A 26,919-nucleotide genomic window follows, 5' to 3' on the forward strand; every position below is an offset into this window, starting at 1 on the left:
CTAAATCACATATCTCCCTGAAAAAGTTCTTGTCTCAGTGCCATACCCATGTTCACTATTACTTTTTAATTTTTTTCAGAAGACCCTAAAGTATAAATTTTCTCATTAGCAGCTTGTGATTACTGTGAAAATGACTGAGATTTATGAGCACTACAAAATGAAAATCTCTCTCCACAAATAAACAGCATGTAAAGATATTTCAGCAATGCATTTTAAGTGTATCATTTTACATGATGAAAGATTAAGTGCATTTTCAACATTTAGAATTATGGAAACAGTAAAGAAATACTGTTGAAAGAAATCATTACTCAATTCTTTCACCTAGTACAGAAATTCCCTCTTAATAACAGTAGTATTTGGTCACTTTCATGAATGAGATCTTATTAGTTTACAAAACAGCCTATGGCATTGCTGGGGATTAATAATTGGTATTCACATAATTTCTATATTAATCTTGTATTGATTTTTATCTGTTCCTGTTTATCTCCTACATCTGCTACACATATGGCACAAAACAATGAATGAATGAAATCTACCTTTTAGCAACTCTCTGTAACTTCCACCTAGCTCCCTAAGCCTTGAAAATGTATTTCCCTTATCTATTGATTGCCTTTCAAACACCTAAGACAATTTTTGCATTCCTTTCTCTTCAGGGTCTACAAATCTAATCATTATTCCTCAACATGGTTTTTAGTGTTTCAAGTTTTCCCCCAATATTAGCAATCACAATGGGAAAAAAATACTTTTTATACAATCTGCATAGTACATGGGGGGAGGGAGCAACACTCAGCAACATATTGTGTGTCCACTGAGTTGCAGTGTCCCTGCCAGGTATGTTTTCTTTCTTTTTTTTTTTTTTTGTAGAGACAGAGTCTCACGGTACCACCCTCGGGTAGAGTGCTGTGGCGTCACACGGCTCACAGCAACCTCTAACTCTTGGGCTTACGCGATTCTCCTGCCTCAGCCTCCAGAGCAGCTGGGACTACAGGTGCCCGCCACAACACCCGGCTATTTTTCTGTTGCAGTTTGGCCAGGGCTAGGGTTTGAACCCACCACCCTCGGCATATGGGGCCGGCGCCCTACTCACTGAGCCACAGGCGCTGCCCAGGTATGTTTTCTTATCCTCACAATTTATCACTGAGAAAGTACAGCCAGAGACATGAAACAACTTGCCTAATTCAGACAGCTAAGCAAATGGCAGACCCACAATCTATTTTACTTTAGAATAAGTACTGTCTTCCCTCAATGCAGACTTTGTTTCTGTAAACGGAACATTATATCCTAGAACCACTTTTGTTAAGCCAGTCTTCCTCATCTCAAGCACTTACAACTGAGTTCTTGTAATTTAATCACCCCTAGTAAATTTATATTTTGTCAGTTGTGGCCTATTATTTTAGCATTTAAGAACTTTTCAAGTATTATATAACATGCTGACTATCACTATACAGTTTGAGTGTATTTATTAACTTGAGAAGTATGCTTCTTACATATTTGTTAATTAAAAAAATACTAACTAGAGTAATGGCAAGACCAGAACCCCTCATTGCTCTCCAGGTAACATCATTCCATTACTCAACATTTTGGGTTTGGTAATTTGATGGATATAAATCCATCTAACTATACCTTATCCAATGTATATTTATCTCTTGTGCCTCTTGGGATAGAAAGGGAGGTTATGCTGAGTGTCTTAAGGAAAACTAAATGGACCTTAGGGCCAGCAAGCCTCCATTCACTATTGATCCAGTAAACTTATAACAAAAGCAAGTATGATTTGTATCCCTGGATTTTTCTTATTGAAGTTCTGCAGGTTTAAGGGTTATCAGTTGTCTTCTTCAAGTACTCACGAATTCTTTTTGCTCTCTTAACAAAATTGTAAAACAGATTATTAACAGTTTCTAACATTCCAGAACCATCCAGTTCTTTGTTGTGAAAACTGAGACATTTACCAGACTCTAATCTTCTACTATTAAATGTACTTTCAGGATTCCTCAAAACCTATGAGCAATGAGTTTTTAATCTTATCCATAATTGCTCTGCTATATAATTTGTCTGAGCTTGAAAATATAAGTTAGATTGAACCCAATTGGATAATCTTTATAATCTCCTCAATTACCTTGTATTTAATTCTTTTTGGTTTTGTTTATCCTTATGTATTTTAGAAAAAATAAGCAGAAAACATTTTCCTCCCTTTTAGACACTCAGCCAATTCTATGCTTTCAAACATAATCTGAATTGAACTAGCTCATTTTACAGGACAAAACTAATACCATTTTTTTCTTTATCACATTCAGTTTTAGAAATAGCACTTAAAATTTAAGACCCTCATTAACTAGGATGCTTTATTGTTCGTATAAACTACATTTTCAAAATGGAACAGATGTTAAACATGATTTGAACAAGAATCAACTAATATGTTTGGATAACTCATCATAATGTAATAAAAAAGAGACAAAAGGTGGAAACCCTAAAATTAGAGGCCAATGGTAGTCACTCTGAAAAGAATATAACAATCCTTGATTATTATATTTATCGTTAAGATTACTTGATAAGGATATTAACGTTTGTAATCAAAGAATATTAACGACTGTAATCAAAATGTCTATCAGTACTACTACCACTGCCGTTCATTTTTCCATTCAGCAATATAAACAGCTTACTAAAAACAACAGGTAGTTTCTAGGTGCTGGGGATTGAAAACTCAGCGCTTTCACTCTAATAACAACATCACTAACGCAAACCTTTCATGGATACCTACAATTGTAAGGCATTGTGCTAGACAGCCGTGAAGAACGATTTAGATCGCCATACACAAACACTACCACGTTTGCCATAAAAACACAAAAGACCACCCTTAAGAAACATTCTTTGAAGTTGTTCCTAACATAAGATGACATAGTGGAAGCTCCGTTTAACTGGCAATCCAAATTTAGGGAGTGTTACCGAGCATATTTCGTGCAGATAACAGTTAAGAGCATTTAAATAACTTCTAGATCTAGACTTATGTCCTGACTTTCTAAACAATTCCTCTAGTAAGAAACCAAATCAACCACCCAGCAGAGGGTCGGTAAGGACAAAATCTTGGCAAGAACCAATCTAATCGCTGAAGTGGCCTTTCCGCATTCCTAGTTACACCCGTTAACTTGGCTCTTCAAAGTCCGAATACACCAGATACGGAATAATCTCCAAAGTTTCCGGCCTAACCAAGGTTGGGAACATGTGGGTAGTCTGTGGCTATGAGGATGGGCGCGCTGTGGAAGACTCTTTCAGCACCTGCTGTAAAGTTCCCGAACTCTAACCACCCCCTCCCCCGCAAGAGCCACAACCAGTTCTAGGATCTGCCTGCCTTCGCTGTCCGGCTCCTGCTCCTCAGACCCTCTTTCCAAGCCCGCCCCACAACCCCGCATCGCCCGCTAACTTCAATGTGCACTGGGGGTTAGTGGATGAATACGGAATCCGGGAAAAGCGACTCTGCCAGAGGATGACGGCACCTGACTATACCCCACTCCAACTTCCAGGAACGCGGGAGACAGGCGGCGCTGCCCACAGTGGGTCGGTCACTCACCCTCGCCTCAAGCAAGCCCCTTAGCAACGTCTCTCCTTCCCGACTGCGGCCATCTTGAATGTGGAATGTCGGGGGACTACGTCATCACGCTGCGCCTCAGACGAAAAACTAGCTACTGGCGGGGCGATGAGAGTAGGATACCTGTCAGCCAATCAGAAGAAAGTAAAGCTCTGAAGAGCAGAACGAGCCGCCGATCTCCTCCTCGCCCACCCTGCGGGTCAGTGTCTACTGCGTGCAAGAGGAGGAGCTAGCTTAAGCTCAAGGCCCGACCCATCGGTCCCGCCCCTCAGGGGGAAAGAGAATTCTGGAGCAACCGAACCTGCTAACGGAACTTGGACGTGGGGGCGGGGCCTGGCTCACATGCCGTCCAGTCAGAGCTCCGGCGTGGGAGAAATCCCACCAATCGTTGCCACGGGGCTGGAGGCAGCTGAACCGATGGCTCTCGCTCCGGGAAGCTGCCAGCCCACTGGCTGGGGAGGACCCCGTGCGGAACCGTGGAGGGGTGGTGGGGCGGGGCCGCGCCCATGCGTCTGAGGCGCGGGCCAATGAGCGACGGCGGAGGAGGCCCGGGGGCGGGGTCCGGAGGGCGGGAGGAGCCGGGTTGGGCTGCCGCGCGGGGCCGTCTCAGGCCGCCGTCCCGCCCCTCCCGTCCGGCAGCCGTCTCAGCTGCTGCTGCAGCCGCCGCCTGGGGGTTGGTTGAGGCGGACGGTGGTGTCCGGGCTGGAGTGTGTCGCTCCTGCGGCGTGAAGGGGAAGCGGCCAGGTGAGTACCGGCGGCAGCTTGTCTGCGAGCGCGGGGCTCGTGGGCTGCTGAGGAAACTCGCACCGCCGCCCCCTACGGCTGTGAGGCCGCCCCCTTCCCGGCCGGCGACCCTCGGCCGAAGTCCAGCCTGCGTCCCTGCTGGCCACTCTCGGCCCGGGTCTCCTCGGGGCGGTTGTGCGCCCGGGGGAGGGCATGGTGGGATCGGGGGCCCTTTCTGCTTGTGCCCTGACGGCCCTGACGGCCCTGACGGCCCTGCCGGGCGGTGAGCTCTGACTCGCCCCTGCCCTGTCCCGACCTGGCGCCGACGGTCTCTGTTCCCGGGCCTCCCGGGGGCTGAAGAGTGGCAGGTGCAGGGAGCGCCCTCCCCGTACTCGCTCCTCGTTGTGTCCGGCCCCTCGCGTCCTCTGTCGGATGGAGCCCGGGCCCCTCTCTTGCGCGCTCGTCGGCTCGGCTGTGCGTGCGGCTGGGTCGCGCCCTCATTTCCTTCCTCCCGTCAGTCCACTGGTTGGGGAAGGCTGTGTGGTTTTTATGTTCCACTCCAAACCTTGGGTGGCCCACCTGGGTACCTGGGCATTAGTCCTTGCTTCTCTCCGGTCACTGTCCAGTTATAAAGACAGTCGTAGGAAATAGGTCATCTTTCTTCCCACGCGCCCTGGCCGTATTCCACACGCGCAGTGCCCTACTAGGGAGAAGAATTTAGTGCTTTAGAGTTAGTCATTCCGGTTTTAAACTCTTCCTCTTCGTGGCCCCAGACTGGCGATGCAACTCTGCCTTTCCTGGTTTCCACTGGGAAAAGGAGCTGATCAGTGACGTGCTCCACTCGCTGTGGGGGCCTCACTCACCCTCAGCGATTTTGGTGTTGGGAGGAGGACATGTAAGTGTCGTAGGAGAGGTATTGGTGTGTTAGAATCACTGTGATCATATTTTGCTATTCTAAGTGAAAGTGACGATGTTTCAAAAGCACAAATAAAGTATGTTGGCAGATGAATTTTGCTTTTAAGAACCTTCGAAGAGTTAACCTTTTTTTTTTTTTTTTTTTTTTTGTAGAGACAGAGTCTCACTTTATGGCCCTCGGTAGAGTGCCGTGGCCTCACACAGCTCACAGCAACCTCCAACTCCTGGGCTTAAGCAATTCTCTTGCCTCAGCCTCCCGAGCAGCCGGGACTACAGGCGCAAGAGTTAACCTTTTAACGGCGGATCTGTTCATAGCTTAATTATGGTGGCAGTTACACTACTGTATGCGTTTGTCAAAACTCCACCTGGAAACTGAAAACTGTGAATTTTATCCTGTCCCTCTCAGGATATTCTTTACAAAAATGCACCTTTCTGGTACTTCTAAACTCAACTAACCAGTACTAGTTTGGAGAGGTGCTTACTAGTACATGATTGCATTTAACTCAAGAATACAGCAAAATAAAAGCAGCTTTCCTCTCCACGGTGAACATGTGCCAAGACTTGCTTAACCTAACCACACTGTACTGTGTTTATATGGGCTACTCTGCGTGAAGTCCTGCAGTACCAAGTTAGTCCCAAGGGCTGTTGTGATTGATATTTTGGTAAGATTCCAACAGTTTACAGACACAATTTTCTCTGGCCCAAGAAAGTAGTTTGCAAAGCCAAGTTCTCAAACAGTTACAGAACACTCCCTTTCTTGCTACCCCAAACAATCTTGGTTTTTAGCCTGGGCTACCCCTTCTCTGCCCTCCTTTCTGTGTGTTCAGGTTTGTAAGTTAGTATCTCAAATGGAACTTTAGTCTGAGTTTTAAAGTGGTTGCTGCGCTTCCCATCACCAGTATGCTAACAGCTCAGTACCTTTTTCCTGAAACAGGAATGGTGTTGGACTTGAAGATTAAAACATTGATGCCTATATATATACTGTAGAAGTGAAAGTTTTTATTCAAACCCTGTCCATAAGAGTGCAATGAGATTGTTAGTAAGAAAGTAATGCTATTGAGTTTCTCGTCCGTGCTGTGGACATTTAGGCCACATTTTAAATGATGATTAAACTTTTGCTTTGGAAGCCACTGGATGATGAGAAAAATGTGAAGGTTGTATTCACATGTTTCTGTTCTACCACTGAAGTTCAACCACTGAAAATCTGTTTCTGTTTGGAGAACTCTGATAAATGGTCACAACCAGACTCCTTAAAAACATGGTGCTCTCCCAACTAAAAGGAATGACAAGATGACAGCAGTAGGAGAAAGTATCAACATCAGAATGATAGAGGTGGGCTTATAAATAGCAAATAAATAATCATTGAATTCAGTGAAAACCAAGCACATAATGAGTGCTGTGTGGAATTTTAGTAGAAATATGAGTAAAAATACTACCTTCTATAGACAGAGTTACTTGGTGATTTTGACTAGATGCTAGTTTAGTTTGAGTCTTTCCATATCTCTTAAATGTTTGAATTACATAGCCTTTTTTACTTACCACTAATCTGAAGTAGCTTTTAGAAATGTAACTAACAGAACTGTATCATTTGTGTGTACTTTGATGAATATCTTTTGCTGGGAGGTTATCTTTAGAAATTGGTTTGTTTATTCACTGGCTGTTGTGTGTGATGCATCTGTTGGAGGTAAGGAGGAAGAGTTTCAAGTGTGTTTCCTTCCATTGGACCAAAGTCTTGGGAATGGAGTGATGATTTTGTTCCCCCAAAGAGAAGAGTCATTTGTTACTAAGGCATAATCAGTAAAAAATATTTTGATTTGCTGTGCATCTTTTCTCTCTTGCTGCAGTCACAGAAGTGTTTATGTGGGTTAGCAGGTCATCCTGGGTCATATTTAACTACTTAAGAGAATTAGACTAAGGATTCCTTGATTTTAAAATTTTCTACAGTTTTCACTTTGTTGCCTTACTTGGCAAAATGGATTTTTGTACATTGGATTTCCTTTTATCTTATTTTCTTATTCATAAAATTGGTGATGTTAAACATTTTGATATGCAAATAGGGTTAATTTACATAATATTTACTCAACATAAAATACATTTCCAACAAAATATTAATAGATAATATATTATTCTGTTATAAAGAAATTGCGACTTGGTGTTTTTAAAAGTTATTAATAGTTGTATGGAAAAATAATCTCAATTAGCAGAATCTGCAAGAGTAGAAGTCCTGCTTGTTATTGTTGAATTCACCCAGTAATTCAAGCCAGAGATTAGCTGTGTCAACTCCATTTCCATTTGAGTCTTCTCTAGATTTTGGAAATAAAGTGATCATAAAATGAGGTAAAAACAAATATTGACGATTTTGACTGATACACATTTGAGTAGAAGAAAAATATTTCCAATAAATTATAAAATTCAAATACTAAAGTTAAGATTTCAAAATTATTTTTTTTCTTATTTCAGTTACTTTCCAAGTGGAATGAACTAATAATTAAGATAAATCCAAACCCTGTTGGCTGACTATAGAAGACACATTTATCTCTGAAGTTAAGATTTTGAAATGGATCTGCTCATTACCAAGCTGAAGTGAATTTTTAACCTTTTATAATACTAGCCTCAGTAATGGAGTGAGAAGATTTTGGAGGGTGAAGGGACAGAGCAGAAAGAAATGTTTCTACTATGTTTTAGAAGGGCAAAAAATTGACTAGAGAATGTAATCAAGTGTCTACATAGAACTTAAGTTTTTTTGATTGACAAAACTTATATAATAACAGAACTCTTAATATATATGCAATATTTTAGGTTTATTGCTATCTATAATCCCAAGATTCCCTTCACATTTTAAAGAATAGAATTCATTAGAACATAACAGGTCTAACAAATTATTCCTAGCATATGGTTTAGAAGTTTTAATCTCAGAAAATAGGCATGACTCTTACAATGTTAGTAGTTTTCTATTAAGTACAGTTAAGAGAAAGTAAATAGTAGTGTTGAAAATACTCATTAAAGTTGTTTTTACCATAAAATACTTGCCAATGACTAATAGAGCTTTTAATTTATTGACTGTAATAATTTAGCTTTGATACATGTCATGGTCATCTACCTGGTTTCTGCATTTTTGACTCACAACAAGAGTGTGGCATTGCAGAGCTTCCTGGGGGTTGTGCCAGACTGGGCAGAAGCTCTTTTGGAAGTTTTGCTCATATCCCAAATTTAACCTAAGGTCACTCCTGTGTGTTTAGACAAAGCCAGCAAAATGGCTCTATCCTTTTAAAAGTCTGAAGAGATAAAACTTTTACATCTGAATGTTTTTTCTACTCTAAGAGAATGCTATTTTGAATGTAAGAGTTAATGAACCTTTGGAGCTTTTGTAGGTAAGTTGGCTTTGAGCTGAATTCATGAAATATTATTGAGTATTGGTATTGGTCTTTGAGATGTGCTGGTGAGGCTCTGCCACAAAACAAGCTTTCTCATCTGTAAAGGGGACACAACAATATCTATCTTATCTATTATGTAAAATGCTTATCTCAGTTCTTGATATATAGTAAATGGCCAAATGATGTGATTGTGATGGGGATGATCATTTTGGGGAACTGCCACAGGATACTGTACTTGTCAGGGATGGTACAGTTTCACCTGCCTGAATCGTGATCCTGAAACAGATGACTTGACAGCATAAATAATTGCATTTAGGTTCCAAAACTCAGTTATTTAATATAGCACATCTATCTTGCTAAAGATCAATATATGTAACAAAAGGCTTTAGTTGGTTAGTGTGTTATCCTAAAGGCTATGAGACCATGTCCCATTCATTTTTGCATTTCAGATTAGTACTCAAGAAGTGTGCATTGAACGAGTGAATAAATTAACTTGGCTTATTAAAAAAGCTAGGGTAGTTTTAGGAATATTAGTCAAATCTCCTTGAGTTGAGTTCAGGAAGTCAGTAGTCCTACTGCACTGTGCCCATTGCAAAGGGCATCTAAAGGGTTTTGTTGACTTTTTACAAACTGTTGAAATATAATATATTTAAGTGGTTTTGCTCACTTTTGAGAAACACACCATGAGGGGCACATTAAGCCTAGAGAAGAAAATACTTTAGGGAGGACAGTAAAACTATCTTCAAAGAATGTGGACACAGCTGGCACTGTGGCTAACACCTATAATCCCAGTACTTAGGGAGGACAAGGCAGGAGGATTGCTGGAGGTCAGGAATTTCAGATTAGTCCGGGCAACTTAGTGAGACCTCCATCTCTACTAAAAATAATTTTAAAAACAGCCAGTTGTGGTGGCACTGGCTCCTGTAGCCCTAGTCACTCTGGAGGCTGAGGTGGGAAGGTTGATTGAACCTAGGAGTTTGAGGTTATAGTGATCTTTGATTATGCCACTGCACCCCAGCCTGAACAACAGAGTGAGACCTTGCTCTAAAAATAGATAAGTAAAAAATAAAAAAAAAAAAGTTAAAAAATTTGAGCAGGTCAGAGAGGACAGTGGACTTTCACACAGTAGAGTACTATAATGGCTCACAAAGTTGGAGAGTCTGCCATGGAAGTGAGCAAGTAGCAGCTGCTCCCACTGACAGAGGGGCCCAGGACTACAGTCGGAAGCTTTGGATCTGGTCCCACCTTTGCTGCTTACCAGCTTATCAGGGATAACACTCTGGGTTCTGTCTGTCTCTCATCCTTTTCAGACATTGGGTCAGGCAAAGCACTTTGACAACTATAACAAATTATTGTGTAGACATCATTATTCTAACAGTGTGGGGTTGAGGATTAACACAGATTAAATAACCCCAAAGGTCTCTTCCAATTCTGATGTTCCACAACTGTAGCATCTAGAATCCTTATGTTAGGGATACACCAGTTATGTTAGGATATACACCAGTTTCAGTTAACATTGGTAACATGCAAAGCAAGGACTGTGTATACCTTATCAGTATCTGTAGGAAAGAAAACATTGCACAGTTAAATACTTTTTGAGAGTGTTTTTATTTTTCTAATTCATCATCCTGTAATTTGTGTGTTTAATTCTGGATTTAGTTTGAAGGTACTTTCTTGACAGATTATAACTGTTCCTTCAGACTTAACATTGTCTTTATTTTAGAAAGATGTAATAGGAAATGATTATTTATGATATCAAGTGATTCTTCAGTTACAAAAGTTTTTTTTTGCAATTTATTTTAAATAGGTGCTTTTTGTTAATTTAACTATATTTACAACTTAATTCACTAGCAGTTTAAAAACTATTATGTATTGAAAAGTCAATCAGAAATATATCTGTCAAATTATTGTGTAAATTAGTCAAAAATAGCAAAAAAATTGTGAAAAGCAGCAACTGTATTATTTTAAAATCTTGTTATATGATACATATATAGGACAACCCAAACTATTCTGTATAAGGATTAAAATTTTACTTGAATGCAATTTAAAGATTATATTCATCCTGGTAAGTAGCTACTGAGTTAAAATTAATTCCACCTTCTTTCCTGCCTGCTTGCCTTGTCTTCTTAGTACTTTTGAGTTGTGGCACTTTAGGAGTTCCTTTAATTGGAGATTGGAATGGTGAGTGCTAGTTAGCCATGTAAACTGGTATAAGTTAGTATGATGTGGCCCTGGTACTATGCAAAGCCAGAACACGGTTCTGATATACATCGGTTTCAGTTAACATTGGTAACATACAAAGCAAGGACTGTGTAGGAAAGAAAACATTGCACAGTTAAATACTTTTTGAGAGTGTTTTTATTTTCCTAACTCATCATCCTGTAATTTGTGTGTTTAATTCTGAATGTAGTGATCTGATCCTGATGACCTGCAAAGTATTTTAGTGAGTGGAGAAAAGAAATGTTTTCCATTCTTCCTACTCAAAGACTAGTCAGGCAGTACATTTTACAGCTAGGAGCCTAAGGTAAGAGGAAGCCATCCATAGGTACCATTCTCTCCTTTAGTCAATCCAGCTGTCCAGCTGGGTAAATGGAAGATACTTGAAAAACAGATGCTGTGCTTGAGCTAAGATTTCCTGGATAAACTGCCAAATGAATGTAATCAGAAATGTTTATTCTAGTTGTATTTCGTTAAAGCAGCCTTTTCAGGGGTACTCAAGAAAAATAAGTATCCTTTCCATTTAGAATATTTGAAAAAAAATGCAAGTGTTAGTTTCAGCATGTGTGAACTATACTTTGTGAAAATGGGTTACGTTCCTAGCATCCCCCATATTGTTACCATCAGCTCCATTAGTCAGGATCCCTAAATATGCTTTAAAAAAGTGTTTTCTGACCTATTTATTTGTGTATAGATTACATGGAAAAGAATCACTTGATTGATCAGAAATGGTTGTTGATTACAGTTGTCTCTGCATATTGGTCAGCAATTTAAATAACCCGAGTATGTATTATTATTATTATTTTTTGAGACACAGTCTCAAGCCATCACTCTGGTTAGAGTGCTGTTGTGTCATAGCTCACAGCAACCTCCAACTCTTGGGCTCAGGCAATCCTCTTGCCTCATTTTCTTTCTATTTTTAGTAGAGATGGGGTCTTGCTTTTTGCTCAGGCTGGTCTCAAACTCATGAGCTCAAGCTGTCCACCTGCCTTGGCCTCCCAGAGTGGTAGGATTATAGGCGTGAGCCACTGCACCTGGCTGATTTTTTTTTTTTTTTTTGGGTTATCTCATAAAACCTGTCTTGTGGCTCAGCACCTGTAGCTCAGTGGTTAGGAAACCGGCCACATGCACTGGGACTGGTGGGTTCAAACCTGGCTAGGGCCTGTTAAACAACAATGACAACAATAACAAAAAAATAGCTGGGCATTGTGGCAGGCGCCTGTAGTCCCAGCTACTTGGTAGGCTGAAGGAAGAGAATCGTTTAAGCCCCAGAGTTTGAGGTTGCTGTGAGCTGTGATGCTATGGCACTCTACCCAGGGCGACATAGTGAGATTCTGTCTCAAAACAAAACAAAACAAAACAAACCTGTCTTGTCTTTTAGGAGATTATTGGTGAACTTGATAAATATTTTGTTTTAAAAAACCAGAATCTGGAGATTTTATAAATTTTTAAAATATTTTGATGGTGAAAAATGTATATATGTGTGAAATTCTTAGCGGTTCTTATTATAGGTACTTCTTCCTTTGAATAACTCTAACTGTAGTTATATGATCCATTTATCTATCAATTCTCTATTGCCATTTTTATTTTTTTTGTCTTAAGTATTATTTAAATCCTTTTCCTATTTTTGCCCTGTACTTTTGTTTCCTCTAACATAATTCAATAAGTAATTATAAATTATACATTATTCATATAAACTTTGGGGGAAAAATCATGCATTTAACATTCTACCTTCTGGCTAATATTTCTATTTTAATAAGAGACAGAGAGAGCATATACACATGTATATTTAATTTAGCACATATTTATATTTTCCTAAATATAAATATTTGAAATAAATATGAAATATTTTGTCTTTATAGGAACTTGATGAATATCTTAATAGGTAGCTGTCTTTTACTGAGAGCATTAAGGATATTTTAGACACCTAAAATTTTGGAATCTGTTTCCTTTGTTTAAATTTGGAATCTGCCCCAAATTTAATTGAAATCACAATGGAAAGTATTCATTATATGTAACAAATTTTTGAATTATAAATGAAAAGACTAGGGTAGTTATTTCAAATCCATAAGGTTGAGGAAATCACACATCTTTTTTGATAGCTAAAAAAGGCAGAAGGGGGTTGAATTTAGGAAACCACCCATACTGGATACTAACACCTTCTCAAACTGAATCTTAAAATTTAGTCATCCTTTTTGAATTGTATTTTATTCTTTGCCCTTCTATGTTTAGTTACTTATGTATTTTCGGAATTATCCATGCTGCTTTATTTTGAGCATGAGTCTTAGTTCCTCAACTTCATGCTTGAGAGCTACAGGCTTGCCTTTCCCTAATTTTGTTGCCTTCTGCAACAGCCAGCATGGTGTCAGGCACAGAGACACTGGAGAGCTCATTTAATAATCAAGTGTCCCTGTAGGTTTAGGGTCCATTTGTGTGCAGGAACTAATATGGAATTTTCAGTTTGAGGCTGTGGGTCTGCTACTTGGCAGCTGTAGTCTCTTGGCAATAGAAGTTAAAACAATGGTTCCTTTGGGGAGGTGGGTGGCAGTAGGCTGATGAAGAGCACAAAGGCTGTTGGCAAGGGCTGGGTATGTCAGCTTCTTTACTGACCCTACAACCTGGTGGCCTTCCGTGCATGTGGACAAGTCCATCATTTTATTAAAACTAACCCTTGACAGTGTGGTGGAGGAACAGTTGAAGGCAGGGAATGAATTAGGATGGGATGGAAGGAGCTGGAGATGAGGGTCTTAGCTGGGGAGTGCTTCAGTGACTGCATTAACACAGCCCCACAGGACTTCCAAGGGACAGATTCTACTGTATCTGTCCACACAGTGGCTGATTTACTGATGTGTTTTGAAGTTCACCTCTGCTGTATTTCTGCACCTATTACTCATTTCTAAATGCGGGCAGTTTTCTGGCTTAAAAAAGAAATCTTGAAAACACTTGAGTTTGTAGGTACTCGCTATAGAATATTACTGTCAGAGGAATCTATTGTGTTTTCAAATCATTGTAGCCATATATTTAATGGCCTCTCACATGAAGCAGGAATTAGATATCTTCTGTATGTTCCAAGGAGATATAAATTTGGGTGGAAACTTCAGAAATACAGATTTTGATCTAAGAACCGTCCAAATGCTTTACCCTGGGAGCTCAGGGTAGCCTCCTCTGGAGCACCTGCAGTGTGCTGAGGTCTGTGTTAGATGTTGGGGATGCGAATATACACACCACAGAGAGAGGGTACCCCCAGAAGCCTATTGTCTGGGAGGAACTGGTGTGAGCAAATCTTTCGGTATGTAGGGTCAAGTAGTAGCAGAAGAATGTATAAGGAATTGCAGGGATGCAGAGGAGAGAAGATTTGGACTACAGGGAAAGAATGCTCAAGCAGGACTTTTAGCAAAAATAAAGTGTTGTAGTTGAGGGGTGGAATGGGGAGTTAGAGAAACAGGAGGCATATGACGGGGTCTGGATGAGGGATGGAAGCCGTTGGTATTTAGGTCCTGGGTAGGGTAGCAGCATGAGAATAGATTTAAGCAGCCAGAATAGACTTGGGTAAGGAGATATGCAGGTGTAAGCAAGAGGATGAGTCCAGGTGTGCAGGTGGAGGTGGCTGGGGCTGCTCAGTCAGATGCTTAGTGGCAGCTGGCAGGGACAAGGGGTATGTGTCTTATCTGAAGGTGTATAGTCTTTCAGCCTTTTTGGACCCTCCCCATGTACTTTTCATTTAAACAGAAGTGGTATGGTAATGGCTCTGAATTCAGATTCTAGCTCTATCTCTCCATCATATGTGACTTTAAATAAAGAGAAAGGACTTAACCTTTCTGAGAATGGCATCTACAAAATGAAGATAATATCTACTGTGAGTATCTATAACGGTGGTTCTCAACCTTCTTAATGCTGTGAACCTTTAATACAGTTCCTGTGGGTCGCAACCCACAGGTTGAGAACCACTGGTCTAGAAGATCAAACGAGGAGCCATGTCTTAGCCCAGTACCTGGCAGAGGATAAGTACTGAATTCTGGGGATGGCTGCTGCCATTTTAACAAGCACTTGGCATTGGGTGGATCACTGAGAGAAGGCTCTGTGGAGGTAAGGGGCACCAGGCAGAGCGAACAAAACCCATTTTGTAGCCATTGGGCACCCACCTGGTGAGGGCTGGTGCAGAACAGCCTGGCTGTCTCAGGCTCACATGCTGTGAAGAGAAGGGAAAAGGCCTTGGAGTTCCTCATCAAAGTTTTGTTCTTGAGTCGTTTAGAGGCTCACACAACAGAAGGTTTGCTGGCAGGGCTAGAGGGAGAGGCCAGTTCAGCCCATCACTAACAGCGTGGTTCTGCATCTCTTCCTGCCAAGACAGCAGATCCACTATATTTGGATGTGTGATTAAAGTCTTTACCAGACTCCTCAGTGGTTTTAGTTATTTTCAAGTTAAGTTCAGTGGTCCTCCACAGAGATGCCTTCAGGAGATATGGGAGGGCCTGAAACACAGAGAAAAGTTGGGATGCTTTGTCCAGGCTGTGCCCTTTTTCTTGGCCATAAGTTAGTAAACATGGGGAACTTTTTCCCTCTTAGAATGATAGTTCTTCAGTATCTAGAAGTACCTTTTACTAATGGTACTTAAGCCATCCCTCCTTCTTCTCTCCCCATATTTAGTTTTTTCTGCTTTTGTTTACAGAACAACTAATTCCTTTTATTGCTGGGAAAGTTTTACATATTTTTACCCCTTCCCTTTTATTCAGTTGTCCAGTGTGACCGGCAACTGAATTTCACATTGATTTTTTTAAAAGTAGGTTTATTAGAAACATAAGTTACATATTGTTCTTTATGCATTAGATATGTAAAAGAAGATAGACATCTGAGTTTTTAAAAGAATGCTATCTGTCCTATTTATTTTAGCACATAGTCATATTTGCATGGATTCAGTTACAATGGAATCAGTGATCTTTTGTATAGTAAAAGAATATGCATTTTAAACCTTTGCCTCACACAGTTCTCCACAGTACAGCAGTCATTTCTTTTTCTTCTTTCTTTCTTTTTTTTTTTTTTGAGACAAGGTCTTGCTCTGCTGCCTGGGTTAGAGTGCAGTGGCATCATCGTATCTCACTGCAACCTCAAACTTAAACTCTTGGCCTCAGGTGATACTCCTCCCTCAGCCTCCCAAGTAGCTGAGACTACAGGGGCATACCATTACGCCCAGCTCAGTTTTCTTTTCTTTCTTCTTTTGTGTTACACAAGTTGACCTCAAACTCCTGGTTTCAAGCCAGTGTCCCACCTCGACCTTCCGAAGTGTTAGGATTACAGATGTGAGCCACCATACCCAGCCAGTCGTCAGTTTTTTTTGTAAAAAGCAAATGGATCAAAGTATGCTTTTAGTTCTCCCTTGGGATTAAGTCAGGGGCTCCATGGAGGACATCATCATGTGGTTTGTTACTCATTGCTCCACTAGTTTCTTGGCTGGACACTCTCCATATTCCTGGATTATTGTCCTAATGCCTTCTTTCCAGAGAATTAAAACTGGACTCCTCAGACCTCAATTCTTAACCCCCTTTCAATGGCACCTTACTAGGCCCAGCCAGGGGCCTTTCCTCACTGCCCTGGCCTTGTGCTTTTCTTAGGCTTGTCTTTCCTTGTCTTTGAATTGCCCTGCCTTTCACACGTTCAAGTCCCTTACTTTCTTCAAGATTTATTGTTGTAAAACATTTTCAGAGAAACATAGACGTTTTTACCCAGAAGGCCACTAGCATGTCCTGTGTCACACTGTGTCTTCTGCTTGTGAAATAAAATTTCTCATGTGTTCCTCAATGCGGGACCTGTGGGTGATCGAAGTTCTGGGCTAGAAGGTGATGGGAGACCTTGTTCAAGTCTTGGGTCAGCCATGGACTTAATGTGAAACCCTGAGCAAGGCACTTGGGATTTTCCATGGAATAAAATTTAGAAATTAGATTAGTTCTATAAAATTTCTTTGAACTCCAATATGTCTCCAGCATTTGTCCAGAAAGTTTTTTACGTCGCTTATGATACAGTTAATGGGAAATGAGTCTTTTAGAACAAAGTGAGGAAGGAATATGTAGGATGAGTAACAAACCACACGATGAGGTTCTCCATGGAGCCTCTGACCAGTGAGTTCTCAGGGAAGACAAAAGCAGAGTTTGATCCATTGGCATTTTACAAAAAGGTCTTTGTGCTCCTTTGTTTGTTTGTGTAGGATGTGTACCTAACTTTTATCTCTATGGTAATAAGAGAAACATAGTAAAATCTATGTAATTTAAAGAAATTTCTAGAATAATTTGCTTCCACTGTAGGTTTTGTGGGCAAAAAGCAATAATTTTTCTTCCAGAGACTGCAAAGCAGGTTTTTTAAAAAAATTAGACAGCTTCTAAATACTAATGTTACACATTTCTTGTGAGGTAAGATCTTAGCATCTTATTACTTGATTTTGTTCTTTGGTAATGTAATTTTTTTCTTTTTGTCTTTTCTTTTTCTTCTGTGTAGTCAGAAAATGGGTAAGAAGAGTCGAGTAAAAACCCAGAAATCAGGTACTGGTGCTACAGCAACTGTGTCACCGAAGGAAATCTTGAACCTGACCAGTGAACTGCTACAGAGTAAGTTCCTCTCATGGCCCACCCTGCCTGTATACCATGGGTGTTCCTTTCATTCCTGTGTGTCTCCAGCGCCACGTGGAAAGCTCACTGGGATGGGAATTGTGGATCAAGCAAGGATGTGTTCACATCCAGCTAATTAGCTATGTGACCTGGGCAAGTTACGGAATTTTTGAATTCCTAGTCTCCATCTGCATAGGGGAGATTCTGGTAACTGTTGGAACTGTGTAGCTATTCCTGAGGTGCAGATGAAACAGAGCTCTGAAATGCAGAGCTTTTAGCACAGCCACCGAGGACCTGATCTTCTTCCCTGGGGACCACTGGGCAAGAACAAGCTGTTACTTTTTTGCAGTGTGGTCTCAGACAAATTATTGAAGCCCTCTGAGGCCCAACATAAATGTAAATAATTATCACAGGGAGTATGACAAGAACCATGTGAGATTTGGTATGTAAAGGTGTATCTCAGCTCTCAGCCCAGGATGGGTCCAACATACTTCTTAGAGAGCAGACCTTTGGAGCTGTGCCCCTTTTTGGAATGTTCACCTGTATTTTTGGTAATTCAATTAATAATGTTTCTGATTTTCACAGGCTAAAATTGGAGAATTCTTGATTGAAGAAAATGAAATATCTGTTAAATGCCTATACTAGCTTTGGTGTAATTTGGTAACTTTTTAAAAATTTGCATGTGAGTTAGGGCTGTGCATGCCTCACTTTTATCTGTGATTACTCCATTGACTTTTTGCCCCATATGTTTCGATTATGTGACAAGCTAAATCTCAAACAGAAATTAGATTTCCCTCCCAGATTGAAAGCTGGCAGTAGCCAGGTTAGGGGCAGGCTCCTCCCAAGTGCTCCTTTGTATCCTGTGGGCCCCCACAGACTGCAGCCGTCCTTACCCCACATTGGCTGTCTCCCCCACTAGCATGTAGGCATTTGAGGACAGGCTTGTGACTTCCTCACCCTTGTGTCTCAGGGCCTTGGTCCGTGCTTATCACTGTAAGATGAAATAAGGCTGATTAACCTTAATAGTTGGGAGTCAACACATAGCTAGTAATTGCTAATTATTTGCCATATATATTCTTTTCTTTGAGATCAGAGGGGTTAAAGAGGTTCACTAGGATCATGGGAGAGGCTCTTTCTTTACATGACACAATTATGTGAAAGGAAAGAGATGCCAACAGGCAAGGTGCACAGCTGAAGCCTTCCAAACCCACTGCTCTTGGGTGTCGGTCTTTCAGCTTTGGCCTACAGTAGAATCTTCACTTCTTTTTTAGCCGTGACTGTGCCATCTCATTTTGTAACTCCCCCAGAGCACTAAATATAGTGCCGTACACATGGATATGAAATGTTTGTCGACTAATTGTCCTTATGTCCAATTTAACTGGTTCTCTTAGCCGGTATTATGGGGTTTAACTAAAAAGAAATGTTAACTTTTAATATTATCTTCTTTTTGCTATTTAGAAGGTTTTTGGGGAAATATTTTACATTTTAGTTTAGCTTTTTAGATTTTCCTGTTAATACGTGTATTGTGAGGAAAAATTAATAGAGCAGCAAGAATAAGGTAGATTCAAGTTAGGTTCTCACTTTTGGTACCAGCTCGCAGTTTAGTGATTTTTTTTTTTTTTTTTTTGGTTTCAGAGGGTTTATATTCTTTGAAAAGTAACCTGCTTTATCCTTCTTACGATTACCATCATGGCTGCAGTATTTGCTGCACTTTAAAATGAAACCAACCAGAGCAGCAACAACAAAATCCAAATCCTCTTTTTTCTGCAGACTAGTAAGTTAAATTGAAGGAGAGAAGTGTTTCAGTACCATAGCTCTTATGTTACAGAATGCAGCAGTCCTGCACCTGGCCCGGGAAAAGAATGGGAAGAGTATGTGCAGATTCGGTCTCTAGTTGAGAAAATACGGAAAAAGCAAAAAGGTAAAATTGTTAGAATGATAATTATGTTTTAATAATGTTATGTAGAAACTTGGCTAAATCAGAAGAATTTAAAGTAGTAAAGGTATCAGTGTCAACTGATGCCAATCTGAAAGGATGTTACTGATTGGTAGAGTGATCATACCATGACTATCAGTATCTCTTCCTTTTCTGTAATGCTACTACTTGCTTTGGGAGGGTTTGTAGCCAGGGGCTAAAATGACTTTTATTTATTTAATTTTTGAAAACTCTATTTAAATCCATTTTTCATTTTATATTTCTATTTGGGTTTTAGAATAGTGCATGATACTATATATGCTCAACACACAAAAATATATGCTGATTGGTTAATGTCTTAGCAAATGTTTATGATTAATTTAAACACATCATATTGAATAAGAGGTGTAGTTTTATTCCTTAACCTATGTTTTTGTAGGATAATAAAACAGGCCGTAGGCATCATAATGATTCTCAGGCATCATAGTGATTCTCCTCCAGGTTGGTGATGGTGCTAAGTGTCAGTCTGAAATAGCTTATTCAATGTACCTATTGTTTTTGTCCTATAAAGGAGAAAAAGTAAAGTTTGGTATGTCATAAGGAGCATGCATTTGTAAGGATGAGACTCCCTTTCTTATTGCCATGAAAGGAGGTCAGAAGAGGATTTGGTTTTTATTTGTCATTTTAAGTTATGGTTTCCTACCATACATACCTGTAAACATGTAGTCTTCAGGTTAGGCGGTCTCAAACTTCAAATGGTGCACAGCTTCCTTTCTAATGTGTTTATTTGTGCTAAATGGTAGACTGTGCTACCAGTCTCACCAAAGAGGTAGCCAGAAAAATTTTGTATAGCCTGAGATTCTGTTCTGAGTAGATATTGTTACTTGAGTATATTCATTAGTTCTCAATACATGAAGAGTAAGTTTTGTCTTAGACTATTCCTACCTCAGGTCATTTTTTGTTGTTTAGTGAGTATCTTTGCATATCTGGTGTGGCACAGCAGTGTGCCAGCATCTACCACATCACAAATCCAGTTACTGTTGGTAATATTGGGGTGAGATGGCCACAGACACCTGGGCTAAGGCCATACTCAGCTCTTCATGTTAGTGAAGTTCCTGTTCTTTTCCTTTTATTTGTCAAAACATAATGGTTTTTTTTCTGTGCATGATTTTTCGTCTTTTTGAGTATTCAAGCATACTGAAAAGTCCAGAAATTAATGTGACAGATGCTCACAAATCTACTCAGACTGAGCACCTGCCAAAGTTGCATTAGTTCAAGCTCTTTTTTCCTTCTTTCTCAAGCTTGCTCATTCCTTAGCTTTGTTTTTGTGTTTGCCTTTAGGAATAAAACATTACAGACATAGCCTTGTACTTATGTCCAATTCCATCCTTCCTTCCTTGGAGGCTGTTCATTTTTGCTGGGCATGTTTTTCTACTTCACATGACCCCATAAAATATGTATATGGTTGTAGTTGGTATTTTAAACATTTACATAAATGGTGTCATACTACTTGATTTAAAAAAAAACCCACGGCATTATATTTTGTGTTTCATGTTAATGCATCTGGATCTAATTCACTGAAATTGCTCTGTAGCATTATGCCTTAGGGCTGTGCAGTGCTGTGCTCTGGGTGTCAGGACCACACTGTTGTTGCTCCTCACCTAAGCCTCCTTGTGCACATATATGAGCTACTAATTTTTGTTTTTATGGGAAGTTTGTTAAAGCAAATGTGAATATAAGAGATGGCATATTGGATTTTTAATGGGAAAAGTGCTCTATAAATCCATAGTAGTGGTGGTATAAGTTTTTTCAAAACCCCTTTGTCATCATATTAATAGTACTTAATATTTAATATTCATATTACCTAATGTCAGTAAATACTTCTTTATAACTGACAGGGAATTTAGGAGGTTAAAAAAGTAGCCTTTCATATTACTAAAGTTATGTGCTGTGACTGGTCCTTAGTTTTGATTATTTCAAGATTGGAGTGTAAACACTATTTCCAGTGTTAGTTATGGTCTGTTTTTATTTTCTGAGAAATGTGTGAATGACATGTCCTAAAAGTAGCTCTTGTTTTCTAAAATATGGATTGATATAGGTCTGTCTATTACTTTTGATGGAAAAAGAGAAAATTACTTTCCTGATCTAATGAAATGGGCCTCTGAAAATGGGGCTTCTGTCGAAGGTTTCGAAATGGTTAACTTCAAAGAAGAAGGCTTTGGTTTGAGAGCAACAAGAGATATCAAGGTAAGTTTATAAAATGGTGTAAGGGGGCCTATTGTGTTTGAATTGTGGGAGGGTGTAGAGGGCCCAGGATGTAGAGGCAGCTGCTGTGGGCTGCTTCTGAGCCTAGGGCAGGTGGGCAGCCAGGAGAGCCTCAGGCCAGTGTCCTTGGCAACTCATCTTCCTGGGAGCCCTGCCTTTGAAGCCATCAGTGAGACAAGTCAGCTCACATTTCTTTGCCTCTGTTAGGAGACCATAGTACATGCCTCACGGGATTTGGTAATTTAACTGGAGAAAAGGATATGTACTTGTGGTTTGGAGGGAGTGTACACGGGATCCTGTGATGCTTTGGAGTGGGCTGGTGGAGAATGGGCAGTGTGAGGATGCTTACCAGCATCTGGAGTGGGTAACTGCAGAGTTGGAGGTACAGTGTGCTTGCACTGAAACATTAGCCTAAGAGGAGGTGGGAAATAGACGTCTGCTGAGGGAGAAAAGCTTTTTCTATACTCTGGGTTCTTCTTTCACATGAAGAGAGCAGCAATAACCTAACATTCCTGGTCTCTATATCCTCATTCATGCCTCTTCAGAGGAATGACTTAACCTGTTGACTGAGTTTGCTAGAAGGAGCTGGGCTTGGCTTTTTTCTTGGTGGGAGCTAGTTGTCCATATGCATTTATTCAACTCAGCTCTCTCCCTTCTATAAACTTTACAGGGGCAGGCTCACACGTGGGGAGGCCTGTGGGTTTGTAGTTCTGCCTGTAACTAGGTGGAGGAGTCTGTCTAATTCTGGGATTCAGTAGGTGATATTTTGGGTGACCATCTGTTGTAGTCTTATCTCTCTTTCACTTGGTTCAGAACTTGGGTGAAGTAAATGTATTTGGGTCCCTTTAACTTCTAGCAACATTTCTGGTCAAGTCAAGTTAACCTTTCATTGATAACAGTGATATACTACATGCTGGTTTGTTAAATACCTGTTAAATATCTGGTATGTGAGTAGTACCTTGCTTGTTATCACACTGGGCTTCAAAATAAAATAACCCAGAGTCTATTCCTTTATCATGCTGAAGTAAGTGATAAGGCACAAAAAAATAATTCATATAGTAAACCTTGGTGAAGGCAAGATGTCACATGTTCTCTCTTACTTCAGGTATGAAGCATCATTAGTGGATTGCTTCCCAGAACATCTTAGCTGTGGTCTGTCTTCACTGTGTGCTTTTTCTTTTTTTCAAGCAAGGGGTAGGGGTGAGGTTGATGCTGAAACAACAGACATTTATTGCTCACAATTTGGGAGGTTGGACAGTCCAAGTTCAAGGTACTAGCATGGTCTGGTTCTGGTGAGGACATTCCTCCTGGTTTGCAGACAGCAGCCTCTTGCGGTGTCCTCACAAGCTATGTGAATGTTTTAAGCAGTGTAGATACATAGGATATACTAGAAAGAAGCATCTCCTAATTGCCAAAAAAATGAGATAATATTTTGAAAAAAAATTAGTAAACCAAAGATTTTGCTGGTAACGGTTGTTCTTTAAAGACAGGTATGAGGGGAAGGAATGTTATGCTAGTTTCAAAAAGTTAATAGTATAAGAGCAGTTCATGTTGACAGATTAGGGTTTTTGTTAGAGGCAGTTTTATTTTGGTTTTAGAACTTAAAAGTAAGTTCAACAAAGAATAAAATAAACACCATTGTGCCCATGTGTTACATTCGCTTCATGTTAAAGTTGAAAGTCCCTTTTTGATTTTTTGCCTTCTTAATATGACTAGTTTTTCAGGATTTTAAACTATTCTTCTACTTATTTCACTATAACATAAATGCTTACATTTTAGAATAAACATTTGGCATTTAGAAACAAAGTGCTGATTTGCAAACCTTAAATTGTATTTCGCATGTGATTGGATTTCTGACCATAGATATAGTGTGATTAAAGATTATAACACATTTTGATGATTCTATCACTTCTTTAATTTTTTTCCCTAGGCAGAAGAATTATTTTTGTGGGTTCCACGAAAATTACTAATGACCGTTGAATCTGCTAAAAATTCAGTGTTGGGTGAGAATAATTTATGAATGTTCAAAGCAAAGTGCAAATGGCAAGAATATATAAAATTCCGTTTTGTGGTTCTAAGAATTCTAAGAATATATAAAATTCTGTTTTGTGGTTTTTTTCTCAGCCAGTGAAATATTCCCTCAAATATGCATTAAATGTTTTCCTTTTAATGTCAAAAGCAAGGTGCATGTGACTTTAAATGTTAAAAGACTTCTTAGCTTTTTAAAATAATTTTAATATATATTTTGAATGAATGTTTTTAAAAGAGGTTTATATAACTTAAATGCTGTTAATTTCTGGTTTAATTCAGGGCCCTTATATTCTCAAGACCGAATTCTGCAAGCTATGGGAAACATCGCATTGGCCTTTCATTTGCTGTGTGAGCGAGCCAGCCCTAACTCCTTCTGGCAGCCCTACATTCAGAGTCTCCCCAGTGAATATGACACTCCCCTCTACTTTGAAGAAGATGAAGTTCGGTATCTTCAGTCAACACAAGCTATACATGATGTCTTCAGCCAGTATAAAAATACAGCTCGACAGTATGCCTATTTTTATAAAGTTATTCAGGTAAGCAGCTGTTTACTGTTTAAGTGTATATTTACCAGGGTGGGGAAGAGAGGACTTGATTGTGTAAATGTTCCATTTTACATCTTAATAAGGACATAAAACGTTTTGCTTTTTATTTATTTATTTTTTTTTTGTAGAGACAGTCTCACTGTACCGCCCTCGGGTAGAGTGCCGTGGCGTCACACGGCTCGCAGCAACCTCTAACTCTTGGGCTTACACGATTCTCTTGCCTCAGCCTCCCGAGCAGCTGGGACTACAGGCCCCCGCCACAACGCCCGGCTATTTTTTTGTTGTTGCAGTTTGGCCGGGGCTGGGTTTGAACCCGCCACCCTCTGCATATGGGGCCGGCGCCCTACTCACTGAGCCACAGGCGCCGCCCACGTTTTGCTTTTTAAATTAAAAGGTACTCTGGTACATTTTTTTTTTCTCAGAAATTACTACTGAAATAGAGTTGTACATGTATCTAATTTCATCATTGTGAGTGTTGATACAAGCAGCAGGTGTTCCTGAGTTATTTAAATCATTTAGTTTTTTTGAAAACAAAAAAGATTTCAATGAAATTTTAAAAGCTATCAGGTGTAGCTAGTACAAAAGGTATTCCATGTATAAATTTTCCAAGAAAATGCAAGTCCATTTTTTTAATGTATGCTAGTAGTAAAATATTGACAGTAGATTTATAACATGATTCGTTTACGTTTTTACAATTTTCTGTGTTACAGAAATATTATTTTAATTAGTTCTAAGCAAAAGTCTCATATGGTTTGTGAGCTGTGAGCATTTGAATTGCACCCGATTGTACCTTTCTGTACCTTTCTGTGTTTTGATGGTTCATTTGCACTTGAACAGCAGTTAGAAGGTGTAGGGTCAGTGCCACAGTTCCTTTTGGAGCTGACAGTAGGGTTACTCTTCTTCCTGACTCTCTCCTTTCTCATTCGCTCAAGATTTAGCTCATGGTCTGCTTGCTGTACCTGGTCCATGGCAAGTAGGCATGTGAACTGCTTGGTCTGGTTCCCTTTTCTTTGGGCCATTTGACAATCTAATTTGGGCTTGATTTGGTTAGTCATTAAATGGTCTGATATGTTTTATTTGTAAGAAGTGGTGATCTCATTTCATTGCTGTGGGTAATATTGTTTTCCATTCATTATTTTCACTTTACAGCATCTTTCTTCTCACCAAATACTTCATATATGTCAAAAATTATATGATCTTGTCCTTAAGTAGACATCACTTTGTTTTTCTAAACCTTAAACTTTCAGAAGTCATTAGGAATGATCATACAGTATAGCTTTTATTTCAAATTTGCTTGTTTTAAAAACTATTGATGGAGCCACATCAAAATTTTCTTTCTTCATTTACTGTATACCTACATGCCTGTAGTCTACAGTTTGGTATGGCTCTTGGTGACTTGAGAGGGTTGTGCTTTTATTTCTAGTTCTCAGTTTGTGTATCTTTTGTGACTACTAAAACAAAGCTGCCTTTGGTAGGTGTGAGTCTTTGTTGTACAGTTTTCTATTGTACAATGAATTGCAAACCAGCTCTTTTCACTAATGTGCGTCTCAAATCTGGACTGTTAATAGTTGACAAACACTGGTAACCTGCTCTGAGAGGACTTGATTCTATTGTCTGGTTGGAGATTCTGGATGAAGATAGGTCTTCTGGTAATTAGCTTGGCGTGGATGGTCTTTGGATATTTCATTGTGTTCATAGGTCTGTTTATTTTAGTGTTAACTAAGTAATACAGCTGTGCTTCAGGAATTCAGTGAGATTTTCAATGGTTGTTAGTCACTGAAATACTCTCTTCTCATAGATGGAGCCATTGTGTGTCTATTTCTTTAAGAGCAAGGTCTCTTCATAACCCCCTGGAGTAAAGCCCCTTAGATGATGCTAAGGAGACTGAATTATACCACATCCTACCTAGTAAATTGTATTCTTGTGAACACTTCAGGAATTAGAGAACATTCTAAAAGTAAATTCTTAATTCATAAGTTTTTCCAAGAGTAATAAAACTTGTACATGACCACTGAAAACAATTTGTATAGCTTATAATGAGTACAACTATCCTTTTTTAAAAATCAACTACATTCTTAAAGCTTTAAGGGCCCTATTTTTTAAAAGCAATTATTCCTTTCTATTGAGGAATTGAGCTAATCAAGGTGGAACATGGTATACATAAATATAAAATTACAAGGCAATCAAATGTTTGCACAGTTGTTGGTTTTGGTGTTTTAAAAATCATAAAAATGATTTAGATATCAAACTGGCTATTTTTCTATCCAAAGTATCAAACTGGAGAGAAAGCAAAATGTATTTGTTTAAATAAATAAGTTATCCTGTTTTATACCAGTGGTCCTCATTCAGGGCTTTTAAAAGGCTTTGTGGCAATATTTGGAGACATTTTGATTGCTGAACTGGGGGTGGGCTAATACTAAGCTTGTCCAGGGAAGCCCCCACAAAGGTGTTTTCTAGACCAAAATGTCAGTAGAAATTCTGTTTTGTATTTATACAAGAATAAAGCACTTTAAAGCTTTTTGAAAATCATAGTTATTCCCTTCTAATGATTGGAAGCCTAGGGCCTAACTGACACTTGTTGTGAATTACTTTACCTGTTTTGTCAGAAAGTCTTCTGGGCTAATTGCAGAGCCCTCCCTGGCTCTAGCTACATGCATGGTGAGGAGAATGCACTTTATAGCACTTTTTTGTTTGCTGTCATTTGATACATATCCCTTCTTTTAAAAACTACAAATTTAAGACCAGGTTTGGAGATGTT

The 26,919-nt window shown here is 39.5% G+C and overlaps 2 protein-coding genes across 3 annotated transcripts in view; one reads left to right on the forward strand and one right to left on the reverse strand.

The window, feature by feature from the left end:
- CCNK (cyclin K) overlaps nt 1-3,674 on the reverse strand; it is a 32,573-nt gene extending 28,899 nt beyond the window's left edge. Inside the window, exon 1 of the mRNA XM_053601125.1 lies at nt 3,563-3,674. The gene's annotated coding sequence lies outside the window, so the exon portion shown is untranslated. The remainder of the gene's footprint in view (nt 1-3,562) is intronic.
- Nucleotides 3,675-4,136: 462 nt separating this feature from the next.
- Nucleotides 4,137-26,919, forward strand: part of SETD3 (SET domain containing 3, actin histidine methyltransferase) — a 101,899-nt gene continuing 79,116 nt past the window's right edge. The window contains exons 1-6 of one of the 2 annotated variants that reach the window (XM_053601128.1): nt 4,137-4,324; nt 17,296-17,405; nt 19,234-19,326; nt 21,419-21,567; nt 23,516-23,588; nt 23,896-24,152. In XM_053601128.1, the coding sequence (XP_053457103.1) occupies nt 17,303-17,405; nt 19,234-19,326; nt 21,419-21,567; nt 23,516-23,588; nt 23,896-24,152 (675 nt within the window). In that variant the 5' untranslated portion in view covers nt 4,137-4,324; nt 17,296-17,302. Of the gene's footprint in view, nt 4,325-17,295; nt 17,406-19,175; nt 19,327-21,418; nt 21,568-23,515; nt 23,589-23,895; nt 24,153-26,919 lie in introns of those variants that run through there. The other variant, XM_053601129.1, reaches the window with a different exon arrangement.

The sequence above is a fragment of the Nycticebus coucang genome, chromosome 9, assembly GCF_027406575.1.
Source record: "Nycticebus coucang isolate mNycCou1 chromosome 9, mNycCou1.pri, whole genome shotgun sequence".
Classification (NCBI taxonomy): domain Eukaryota; kingdom Metazoa; phylum Chordata; class Mammalia; order Primates; family Lorisidae; genus Nycticebus; species Nycticebus coucang.